Source organism: Mastigoproctus giganteus, chromosome 4 (assembly GCF_048544385.1).
Source record: "Mastigoproctus giganteus isolate SK-2022 chromosome 4, ASM4854438v1, whole genome shotgun sequence".
Lineage (NCBI taxonomy): Eukaryota > Metazoa > Arthropoda > Arachnida > Uropygi > Thelyphonidae > Mastigoproctus > Mastigoproctus giganteus.
In genome coordinates this window covers 40,293,138-40,306,730 of record NC_143578.1, presented here as the reverse complement: position 1 = coordinate 40,306,730, position 13,593 = coordinate 40,293,138, and the positions used below count along the sequence as shown (strand labels likewise).

The 13,593-nt window shown below is 39.2% G+C and overlaps 1 protein-coding gene across 1 annotated transcript in view; it reads right to left on the bottom strand.

Annotated features, from left to right (window-relative positions):
* LOC150086642 (BAI1-associated protein 3-like) overlaps positions 1-13,593 on the bottom strand; it is a 478,827-nt gene that overhangs the window by 209,430 nt on the left and 255,804 nt on the right. The window contains exon 8 of the mRNA XM_090372214.1: positions 11,748-12,009. Coding sequence (XP_090228340.1) covers positions 11,748-12,009 — 262 coding nt within the window. The remainder of the gene's footprint in view (positions 1-11,747; positions 12,010-13,593) is intronic.

The following is a 13,593-nucleotide window of genomic DNA, read 5'->3' as shown; positions in this document are numbered from 1 at the left end:
GGGAGAACCAAAGGGGGTGATTCTCCAATGCATCACAGCCTAAAAAATGTGAAACTTGTGAAATGTTTGAGGACTTTCTGAAATAGGACATGATATTGCCAAGAGGGATGTCTTTGTGTGTGTGCTGGATGTAAGGAGTGTGAAGAAGTTAGGCACCAACTCATTGTTGTTATGGGCCTTTATGAGAACTTGAAGAGCTTGGAGAACCCCTCAAGCTCTCAGTTGCTCATATCAATGACAGAGCTTGCACTTGATCATAAGGCAACCTTCGGGGCAGAATGCACTTGTCCCACATGAGCTGGTTATTGTCGGTGACTTTATTGTCAGGGAGAGGGAAATACACCAATGAGACAAAACATTATGACCAGCGAGTTGTTATGCAAATCGAAACAACTGCACGTGAACTACGATGCATGAATGGGTTAGGACACGGTATAAAAAACAACTGATACTGAGCTCCATTAATCAGCGTTACTCTTGTTCTTCAGATGGGAAAGGCAGCGGACTTAGCTAGTTTGACAAAGGACAAACTGTAAGGGCCAGACAACTGGGTCAAAGCATATCCGAAACGGCATGGCTGTTGGGGTGCTCACAGTCAGCCATGGTTAGTACCTACCGAAAGTGGTCCAAGGAGGGGGAACCCATGAACCACCAGCGAGGTGTTTGAACACCATGGCTCGTCAATGCTCAATGTGAGCGAAGGCTCACCTTGAGCATCGATGGTACATCACAACAGAAGGATGACTGTCGCGCAACTAGCCAGTAATTGGAATGCTGGTGATGGGAGTAATGTGTCACAACATCGAACCCTGCTGAAAGTGGGGCTGCGTAGCCATATGACGCTCCGAATGCCCATGCGAACCACGGTTTACCAGCAACAGCATCTATAATGGGTATGCAAGCATTGAAACTGGACCTTGAGTGATTGGAAGAAGGTCATCTGGTCCGATGAATCACATTTCCTGTTGCACCATGTGGACGGCCAGGAACATGTGCGTCATTTACCTGGAGAAGTGATGGCACCTGACTGCACCATGGGACGAAAACAAGCCAGTGCCAGCAGAGTCATGCTTTGGGTGATGTTCTGCTGGGATACCCTGGGTCCAGTCATCCATGTGCTGGGCACTCTGACATCTACCACCTACCTAAACATCATTGCTCACCAAGTACACCCTTTCATGGCAATGGCCTTCCCCTCTCACGGAACACGAGGAAGACTTCCAGGTCTCCTCACGTTCCGTGAGAGGTTCCCTGGCCTCCAAATTTCCCAGACATCAGTCCCATCAAGCATCTCTGGTTTGTGTTAGAACAGCAACTCCAATCTGCGGCATCTCAACCACGGACCTTACAGGAGTTAAAGGATCTGCTGGTTACATGTTGGTACCAGATACCACAAGACACATTTAGAAATCTTGTAGTGTCCACGCCTCACTGGGTACGAGCTGTTTTGGCTGCACATGGAGGACCAACATCATATTACATATGTAGTCATAATGTTTTGTCTCATTGGTGTATATTATGCAAAAAGGATAGGTGGAATAGGACCAGGGTATGTCTGCCAGCGGCAAAAGTTGATGATGTTGTAGAGCAGATATCATCGTTTAAGGGCACAAAGGGTGATATTGTTGTACACGTTGGCACTAATGACATTAAGAGTAGGAGATCTGCGGATTTACTTAACAAGTACAGGTCAAGTTTGAAAAAAAATCGCGAGTTAGGGTTAAATTTGAAAGTGCCTGCAATTCTGCCAGACACAATAGGAGGGAGTATATGAAGAGAGCCTTGTCAATCAATATGGCCCTGGAGAGATTGTGCAAGACTCATGGAGTAGAATTTTTCTCAGTGTGGTCTGTACTTGTTCGTTAACAGGAGAGATTGTTTCTACAAGGATTGGATACCTTTAATAGAAAGGGTGCAAGAATATTTCCTGACGCTATCGAGGCAGCAATGTTAGGTGGGTCGGAAAACTGCTAGCTTGGGGGGATTCACAGACTAATAGATTGGCGCCTCCGTAGCCAGGTGGGAAGGAGCAGCAGTGTGTAGTACATGCTTCTTGATTAGACCTGGGTTCGAGCCCGTCACCACCAAATACGGAGGATGCGGAAAGGTCAGGGAATGACCACCGCATATCCCAGAGCAATATGGCCTTAGTTGCTAATGCTCCTAAAAACCAAGTAACAAACAAACAACAACAACAAACAGACTAATAAATTAATGGTAGCCACAGGCAGAGGTGAAAGTGATTCTTGCACTGCTTCTATTGGAACAAGCAGCAGCCTGGAAAGTGAGGTACTGGGAATTTCAAGGACTGCTGGTGCTGGGAGTCATCGTGGAACAAGTAAATACATGAGTTGTGTTAGGATAACTAAGAGTAAGAATAGGTGCATGTATACTGGCATATACACCAATAATAAAGTATTGAGGTGCTGGTGAAGACATCAAAGGCTGATGTTGGAATATCAGAAACATAGTGTCACAAAAAGATAAGGAATACAGAATTGGAATTTGGGGAGTACAATGTGTACAGAAAGAATAGAAGGGGAGGAGGGGTGATGTTATTAGTTAAGAAACACATAAAATCTAAGGAAGTGCATCTGGTTGCCATGGGTGGAAAGAGCAGTGTTGAGTCAGTCTGGTGTGACATAAGCACTTGAAAACCAAGTTGAGAGTAGGAATGTGTTATAGGCCTAATGACTCTAATGAGTACAATGAACAACTATACAGAGGAATAGAGTGGGCCAGTAAATCAGATTGTCTTATAATGGGGATTTTAACTTCCCAGATATAGACTGGACCTAGTGGGTTGGTCACTTACACACTAGGAAGACTTTTGTGAATTTATTGGATGATTGTTTTCTACAGTTCAAAAGGCAACGTGTTCAAAAACAATGCCCTTTGAACATGTTGCCTTTCAATGCTTTCCGAACATGTTGTTGAACATGTTTGAAAGGCAACCAGAGGAAGTAATACTCTTGATCTGATTATCAGCAGTGATTCTTTATGCATTAAGAATCTGCAGATAAAGGAACCACTAGGTGGCAGTGATCACAGTGTACTGATATGGGATTTACTTAAAGATGTAACTACCATCAGGGGTAAAGGGAAGGGTTTTTGCTTTTGTAAAAAGGTGACTACAGTGATCTAAGAGAATTTTTAAATTCTATACAGTGGGACCGACTGATGATATGACCAACAACAAATTCTAAATGGGAAGCATTCAAGGAATTAATCTTGGATGCTACTAGGCTTTTCATACCAACTAAGAAATACTGTTCAAGGTTTAGGCCTAAATGGATGTCAGATGACCTGATGAGACTCATAGCAGAAAATAAAAATGCATGTGATGCATATAAATTATCAGGAAACACAGGTGCCTATGTTAGTTATAAGATAGTCTATAATCAAGTTAAAAAGGCCTTTAGGAAAGCAAAGACAGATTATGAGAAATCATTGGCAAACAATGCAAAGAAAAACAGTAAGACTTCTTTACTTATGTAAACTTTAGAAGGAAGGGGATGAATCAGATTGGTCCATTTGTCATTGACGGTTTGATTGCTGATGAACCTGCTGAGGTAGATGACAAACTGAATGAGTATTTTGCATCTACATTCACACATGACGAGGCTGTAGGGATGTGGAGGCCCAAAGCTTATCAAACACTGGCAGGGAGCTAAATGATTTTGTAATAACTGAGAGCAAGGTGGAGGACAAATTGTTGAAATTGAACAGAAGAAAGGCACATGGGGTGGATGAGATCTATCCAGTTAAATTAAAGGAAGCAGCAGAGCAAGTAAGCAAACCCTTAGCCATAATTATGAAAGTTTCCTTGGACTTAGGAGAGGACCCTGTTGACTGAAGATAGATATGCAAATGTGTCCCCAATTCACAAAGGGGATCACATGAGTAATTACAGACCTGTTCGTCTAATTACTGTTCCAGGGAAAATAATGGAGTCACTGGCTAAGGAAGCGATACAGGATCATATGGATAAGATTGCAGTTATAGTTCAGCACAGCATGGGTTTCTTAAGGTAAAGTCTCGTCTTAACAATTTGATTGGATACTATGATGTGGTCACAAAGGAACTGGATGCAAAAAATAATTTTGATATCATATACTTGGATTTTAGGAATGCTTCTGATACCACTGCACATGGAAGACTACTGTACAAATTGAAGCAGTATGGCATTAAGGACAAGTTGCTACAATGGAAGGTTGAGTGGGAAAAGACAGAGAGTGGTTATCAATGGACACTGCTCTTTGTGAACTAATGTTATTAGTGGAGTCCCCCAGGGTTTGGCGTTGGGCCCATTGTTGTTTTTGGTATTTATCAATGATATTGATGTAGGTATATCAGGGTTAATGTCTAAGTCTGCAAACAGTACAAAGGTTGGCAGGGTTGTTAATGACAATATGCTACTACAGCTACTACCTGTGACATGCTGTTCTGCACCTCATAGCAGATAGCAGGTGGGGATATCAGTATGAGTCAACATCAGGGCCCATACAATAGCAGAACAAGTTCGGCCAGTGAGTGCCTGTAATTGTGATCCAAAGCGAATTTCTGAAAGTCTACTCCAATTATTAGCAGGGCTCGTATTGTAGGAAGTACTTGGCCAGGTAGAAATTTGTCACTGATCTTCAGCCTGTTCTGCTGTAGATGAAGAAGAGGAGTGGTTCTTAGGGAAGGAAGTGAAACATGCCACTGACATATATCCCAGAAGTCAGGGCAGTTGATCTTGCCAACTAGCATTTTGATAGTGGTCACAGTTCTCCTCATGCGGATTATTTGAGGCAGCTGTGAGATTTGAAGTTGGTTAGCCATGCTGGTAGTCCTCTGTTGGGGGGAAGGCAATGTTTGTGGGTTGCTCACTTCAGTATCCAGTATTTGCTGGCGAGGATGGGCCTTCATGAGAGAAGGTACCATGGAAGCTCATATTTCAGAGGCATACAGAAAAGTAGGAAGTAGGATACACAATGGTTTGCAAATATCTGTAGTTTTTGCATCTGTATTATGAAAAAGTTGTTGACGGGCAATCCAGGGCATTCGGCTGATCTTGCATAGAACACATTCGATTTGACAGCTGAACCTAAGGTTTGGGTCGAAAGTTACACCAGATATCTGATTGTAATTTTTGCAGCTGTATTATGAAGAAGATGTTGACAGGCAATCCAGCGCATTAGGATCTTGCGTAGAACATATTCAATGTGACAGTTGAACCTAAGGTTTGGGTCGAAGATTACACCAAGATCTTTGTGTTTAGTTACACTTGGAATAATTGTGCCCTCCAGTGAGTGTGGGACACTTCTTCAGAGAGAAGGCTATAATTACGGATTTTTTGAGGGTTCAATACTTCACTTGGCTGTCCTGCTCACATAAGAAGCAGCAGTATTTGCTGTATCCACCTTACAACCTAGTCAGCAAAGCTGCCACTTTTAGGTCAGCACAGATATTCCATTTGTATTCTTGATAGAACATATTTTGCAAAAAAAAACTGTACCTGTAGGTTTTTGTATGTTTCCTTTTTGTGAACTGCATGGGCCAATATTATAGATGGATACTAATTTCCATTTTGGAATAAAACTGCTTTCAAACTGACCTTGGATGAATCAGTGAAAAGCCTCCACTGCTCGGGTATGTACTCCAGATGTAACACTTTCATTTATTCCTGGACATTGTTACAATAAACCAAAACACCATCCATGGAGTAATAGGTCATTATGTTAGATTGCCTCTTCCTATAAAAAAACACCTTGACATCCTTTTCAAGTAGATTCCACTGCTTAAGCTGTGATGCTAGTAATTGAGCCTTGGAGAAGACCAAATTGTTCAATTCTGCCTGAGTGATTAGATGCGGCTTTGCAGTATCAAGAGTTGAAAAGTCTGGATCAATATTATAGATGGATACTAATTTCCATTATGGAATAAAATTGCTTTCAAACTGACCTTGGATGAATCAGTGAAAAGTCTCCACTGCTCGGGAATGTGCTCCAGTAGATTCCACTGCTTAAGCTGTGATGCTAGTAATTGAGCCTTGAAGAAGACCAAATTGTTCAATTCTGCCTGAGTGATTAGAAGCGGCTTTGCAGTATCAAGAGTTGAAAAGTCTGGATCAATATTATAGATGGATACTAATTTCCATTATGGAATAAAATTGCTTTCAAACTGACCTTGGATGAATCAGTGAAAAGCCTCCACTGCTCGGGTATGTACTCCAGATGTAACACTTTCATTTATTCCTGGACATTGTTACAATAAACCAAAACACCATCCATGGAGTAATAGGTCATTATGTTAGATTGCCTCTTCCTATAAAAAAACACCTTGACATCCTTTTCAAGAAGATTCCACTGCTTAAGCTGTGATGCTAGTAATTGAGCCTTGGAGAAGACCAAATTGTTCAATTCTGCTTGAGTGATTAGATGCGGCTTTGCAGTATCAAGAGTTGAAAAGTTTGGATCTGTACCCATTCTGGATTCTTCATATTCTAGAGCAGGGTTTCCCAAATTTTTTAGACATGCGGAGCTCCACATCAGAAAGCAAAAACATTCCGGACCCTTAATAAAAAAAAATACACTAAAAATAGAAACAGTCATTCACTAACACCAGATCTTTACATATATGACAGTCCAAGGTCACTCAGAAAAGGCCACATTTCTTTTTACTTTTATGCACAGTGTATTCTGATTCAATTTTATAGTTTTATAAAAAAATATATTAACATTCTAAAATTTCTTCACGGAGCATAGCTTGAAAAACCCTGTCCTAGAGGCTCCATTTCTGATCCTGACTATCCTGAATCAGAGTTAAGTCCACAAGTTTCTGGCGGCTTTGGCACTGGCATTGTATGATCATGAGGAGCTGGCTTTAGACCAGAAGGCAGGTTGGGATACTCTACTTTTATGCTTGAATTTCCCAGAAAAACCAGAAATATTGGTCATGCAAAGGTAACAATTTTTTATGTAGTCTCACGGTTCCCACCATATCACCAGAACAGCAAAGGCATTGATTTATGACTACTTCTAAGGCAGCCTGTTAATGTCCTTGAACATGAGCTACAGGAAATCTTTGGAGCCCATACTTTATCTTGATCTCAGACCTTACATCCAAAATAGAGATCACAGACTTTTCTCACAAGTTGTGACAGTGGCTTCTACTGTAATTTTAATACCATTTCTCTGCAAATGTAGCAGAAGCTGTCGCTTATTTCAGCAAGAACGCAACATATTTCACATACAGTTGAGGCACATAGATAAGAACACGACTAAGAAATTGTAGATTTTTATTTTAATTTAACACAGTTTACGATTTACACTAATGCACATAACACTTGTTTACAAACACTAATGCATATAACACTTGTTTAAAAACACTAATGTACATACTACTTGTTTATAAACACTAATTCACTAAAACACTTGTTCACTTTGTTCACCACTCGCTTTTACATACACTTTTTGAAATATGAAAATGCTTGCTTGGTGCGGAACCCACTCGTATATACAGCGATGAGCCAAAACAGCTTGTAACCGGCTACAATATTTCTAAATGTATCTTGTAGTATCTGGTACCAACACGTAACCAGCAGATCTTTAACTACTGTAAGGTCTGTGGTTGAGATGCCACAGATCTGAGTTGCTGTTCCAACACAAACCACAGATGCTCGATAAGATTAATGTCTGGGGAATTGGAGGCTAGGGCAATACCTGGAAGGCTACCTCAGTCTTGAACAATCAGGGTGGTGTGGCACGGTGCATTATCCTGCTGAAAAATGGCACGCCAGAGGGGAAGACTGTTGCCATGAAAGGGTGTACCTGATCAGCAATGATGTTTAGGTAGGTGGTAGACATTAGAGTTCCTGGCACATGGATGACTGGGCCCAGGGTATCCCAGCAGAACATCGCCCAAAGCATAACACCACTGCCATCAGCTTATTTTTGTCGCACAGTGCATCCAGGCGCCATCACTTCCCCAGGTAAACAACACACACGTACCTGGCCATCCACATGGTGCAGCAGGAAATGGGATTCATTGGACCAGATGACCTTCTTCCAATCTTGTTGCTCTAATCTTGTTGCTCTTCTCTGTACTGGTTCCAGCAACTCTACATTCAAGAAGGATGTAGAGCTGCTGGAACGAGTACAGAGAAGAGCAACAAGATTAGTGAATGGAACAAAGGGGTGCGCTTATGAAGAAAGGCTTAAGTTTTGCGAATTACAGTGTCTGGAGACTAGGCACCAGCGAGGTGATCTGATAGAGGTGTACAAAGCCTTGAATGGTTTGAGCATGCTCAATGCTGATGGGATTCTTCCTCTTGCTCAGAATAATCACCTGAGAGGGCATAAGTTCAAATTGAGGAAAGACAGATGTAGGATAGATGTGCGGAAATTTGCCTTTAGCCAGCGGGTGGTTCGTAGGTGGAACAGACTTCCATCCCTTGTCGTGGAAGTTGATAGCCTAAATAAGTTTAAGGCTCAGCTGGACAGGTATTTCGAACAAACAGAGGGGTGAAGTGGAAGTGGTTATTTTTTATTTATTTTTTTTACTTTATTTTTTTTTTTGGCTGATGCTGCATAAGCTTGCTTTCTTGCATCAAATGCCTCTACTAATGCTAATGCTAATCACTCAAGGTCCAGTTTCAATGCTCGTGTGCCCATTGTAGGCACTGTTGCTGATGAACCGTGGTTAGCATGGGCACTCGGAGTGGGCTGCAGCTACGCAGCCCCATTTTTAGCAGGGTTTGATGTACTGTGTGTGTTGTGACACACTACTTCCATCATCAGCATTCAAATTACTGACAAGTTGTACCACAGTCACACCTCTGTTGCCACGTACCATCCGGGAGAGCCTTCACTCACCTCGAGCATCGATGAGCCATGGTTGTCCAACACCTCGCTGGCGGTTTGAGGGTTTCCCCTCCAAGGAGAGAAACCCTCAAACCGCCAGCAAGGTGCTCATGGTCAGCCATGGAAAGTCCACGGTATCCTATTGATAATTTATTAAATGTTATCCTGTAGAGATAGGAAGATCATAATCCACCATATAAGGCAATTGTAAGAGTGCATATGGAATACTGTGTCCAAGTATGAAGACATCTGTAAAAAAAATTGAGCTTCTTGAAAGGGTCCAAAAATGGGCAACTTGCATGGTGAGATCGGCAAAAGGGAGACTGTATGAGGAAAGACCCCAATTATAAACTATTATGAAGAAGTCCAGAACTAGGGGCCATAAATTCACATTAGAGGGGAAGAGGTTTAGGCTAGATTGTAGGAAGTCTTCTTTTCACCAGCGAGTCATCAATTACTGGAACAAGTTGCCTCCGCAGGTAGTTGAGGTTGATAATTTGAAGAAATTCAAAGGTCAACTGGATAATTACCTTCATGAGGAGGGAAGTGCATAATTTGCTGTTTTTTTTTTTTTTTTTTTTTTGGCCAGTGCATCAAAAGCTTGTGGCTTTCTTGCACTATCTGGCTAATTACTACTACAGTCTATCCCCGACATACATAAGAGATACATTCCAGGACTTCTTACATAAGTCGAGTGTTACGTAACTCGGGAACGACTAATAAAATACTGCTACTATATCCCTGATATAGCAAAATTATAAAAACCACAATATCCTCAGAAGAATGAAGAAAAATAGTTAAATACTATAACAATTACAAAGTAACAATTATTTGTAACAAAGTAACAAAGTAACAGTCAAAATAACAATTATGAAGTAGTACTACCGTCACTTATTCTCTTAGGTGGCACCATGATAACGGTCAAAATAAAATTTTCTGTAAAGAACTTCACAGGGTTAAGTTACAAAAGATGCTGTCACACCTTACGACACACACACACACACACACACACACACACACACACACACACACACACACACACACACACACACACACACACACACACACACACACACACACACACACACACAATGCGAATGAAGCGTGCAGCACAGTTCACAATGATTTGAAGCAAAGTCGTTGAAAATGGTAGGACAACGTGGATTTCAACTTCACCACAATAACCTGACACATGTAACAAATATTACATACAAAATGCAAACAAAAGCTCCCACTTCATTCTCAAACAAAACTGAACTGACTCTACAATCCAGAAAGAAAGGAAGGAAAGGATGTAAAGACAAAGAGCGAGAGTGTAATTCTCCGAAAAAATAGCTAATGGGATACGGTCCACGTGGCTTGAATGTTGTGGGGATTTCTATGAAGTGCTTCGATATAGTTCACCTGTCTTAAACACATGTTTTTGAATATTTCTTCAGAATGTTTAAAGCAGAAAATGAAATGTTAACTCTAGTTATTTACTTAGATTCTAGTTATGCCACTGGTTATTATCCAACATAGTTTGTATGGGTAACGAAAATAAAAATTTTTATTTATTGTTCCTTCATTTGACTTCACTCTTAAAAATTATACAGAAAGTATCTTTATGATTTTACCAAAAAATTTAAGTAAATCCGAAGTTATGTAACTTGGGCTTACATAAGTCAGGGACTAACTGTACTAATATTATAATAAACTCCCACACGACAGACTTACTTGGTAATTTGTCTGTCTTGAAATATAGTCTATATTCCTATCAAACTCGTGCAAAGGAAATAGGTTTGAAATACTGTTCCATAATAAAGAATCCCTGCTGTAAGGATTAATACCATGGCTTACTCAGGAAGTGAATGGTCACTGTAAGCAATTTCACATGTGCATGATGTGTGCTGCCATCTATTATTCAGCTTCCAATTTACATGTAAACCAAACTGTACGTTCTTCCCACAAGTATAATCACAGATATATGCAATTGTATAAGTTCAGCAACTTTAAAAACACAAAATATTAAAATCACAGTAATATAAAATATACTATTAAAAATGGAGTAGATATTTAAAAATAATTTGCAACTTCTGGTGGCATGACATGTTTTTTTACAACAACCTTTAGAAGCTTTTATAACATGACTAAACATATATAGCATTCTTTTAAAAAATAATTTTTTCTCAACAATTACAAATGAAGGAAAGCTATCATAAAAATATTGTCTTTAAGTACTAGTATTAAACAACAATTTAAGAAGTAATAATTTTACTGTGTTTATATAATTCAATATCATGCCTAAGCATATTCAGGTGCTGTTGATAAACTTTTCAAAACTTTTTCACTCTATGCATCTGAGTTAGTTTTCAAAGAGGACAACTTCTACATTTAAGATTAAATGCATGTTCAGAAACAAGCAAACTCTATTTTCAGGCTGGAACCTACTTTGGATATGAAAAGAAGAATTCAAAGGAAGTCAACTGTGAACATGCCTCTGAACTGTCCAAACAGCAGGCAATGGAAACAGGTGACACCTCAAAGGCATGATTTCATGATATGCTCTAGATATGCAACTGTACAATATCAAACGAAAGATCAAATTTTTCTATGAAAAGTGCTGAAAGTCTCAGCACTGATTATTCACTATGTTTTCAAATAGTAACTGGTTTTAGGCAATGGATTAAATCGATAAATCCTCAAGTACCATCATCATAACCATAGCAATTGCCTTCCCCCATATATGAGTTAAAAATATCAAATAAAAGTTCAATCTTTAGTTCAAAGGTACTGAAGTTATCTTAGCATGACTAGCCATACAACTTTTGCATAGAAAATGATTGTAAGCTACAGGGCTCTATTAAAGCTCTGTGCACTTGCTTACGGTTAAATAAGAAAATTGTTAAGAATTTTACTTACAAACAGAACTTTTCATTCCATTTTGGTGTAAGAGTCTGAGACTTAACAGTAGTAGTACGGATGAATTTGGCAGGAAGTGTATTACCAGCAAGGATATTACTTTGGCTATGTTCCCGTCTTCTAAATGAGGCTCCAAATTTTTTCAGACCTGGTCTTCGTGGACTACCCCTGCCTCGTTCACTGTCCTCATCTGAACTATTTCTTCGAGAATCTGGAGGACTTCCTGGTTGAATTCCTAACATGCAATAAGGATCACTAAATCCTATCAATTAAGAAAGAATAGTCAAATTAAATCCTGATTTTCGTGGCCTACTTTTCCTAAAAACAATAGATTGATATAAATAGAAAATAAGTACAGCAATACCTCACTTGGCATGGCTTCAAACAGCACAGGTTTCACTATAACATGGTTTTCAATTAAGTTTAAGTTAAAAATTTACTGTACATATTAAAACTCATTCAATAGCCTAGACACGTACTCTGCATATATGCTGCAGTGCCAACTCTATTGTCTCACACGCACATGTGCCAATAGCTCCCCATGGGCAGTCAGCGGCAATGTGCAACAGTGTTCAGTATTCTTAATTCCATTCTGATGAGGTGATGTGATAGCTTTTCAAATTTTTCATTTCACAATTTAATTTTTACCCCTTCAAATAAGATCAAAAATATATTTGCATCTTGGCTAGAAATCACTGCCAACAACATGCATTCGGAAGCATGATTTGCCCCATTTGGCAAATGATTTCACTGGTCTTGAGTCGCAAATTTAGACAATTGCCGAAGATCAGAAAAGACTTGGGATTCAAAACTTTGGACACTGCCAATGTATCTGACTGCATTGACTCACATGCAAATGACTTAGATGATGCAGCCCTCCTTGAAATTGACAAGCAAACTGCATATGAAAAAGAGGAAAACAATTCTGAAGTGGCACCAAAAGAATTTTCAACAGAAGAATTAGAGAAAGTTTTTCGGGGTGTTGACTTGGCCTGCAAGGTAATTATGAATAGAGATCCAGAAGTTGAACATAGCATCAAGATACAGCAAATTTTACAAGGTGGAATTCGATGCTACAAAGACTTGTATGCCAAGAAAAAGAATAGATGACTTCACCAGACTTTATTATTGAAATACCTAAATAAACAATAAAGCTTTTTTCTCATCTTCATTAATAAAATTTTTGCAATATTTTTTATTTCAAATCCTTTTAATTGGCTATCAAGGGCAAATTGTTTATAGACTATTTCTCTGGTACGCATTCAATTAATTATTATACTTCGATCAGCACGGTTTCACATAAAATGGAACAGTTTCAGTACCAATTATCAGTGCTATGTGGGGTATTGCTATAATTGCATTTATTAAATGTAAAAATTACTGATATCACAAAAAAAAAAAGCAAAATGGTACAGTAGAGGCTCTCTTAACCAACTTGCCAGATTAACTGATGCTTCCTCTCTAAATCCTTATAAATGGGATGTGAAGCATTAGAAAAAAAATAGCCTTTTCTAGTAAGTTTTTGTTTTTAATATATAATATAAGCACAGACAATCTAAAAACAAGTAAAACTTGAATTATGAACAAACACAAATTAAAGCTTATTAATGTTAATGCAATGGTCTATGCTCACAACAAAAGAAACTTTGCCTTAAAAATTAGTTGCCACTGGTATTGCACTCCTTTCAAATAAATGAAATCTCCAAAAGGTTAATCTCCCATTTATTAATCCTGCAGCGTTAACTGTTAATTGAAGATAAAAATCTATAATTTTCTGTACCTTCCTAAAGATAGACAAATTTTACTTGGTATGGATTTGAAATTATTTTTATGGTTTTCTCAGAAA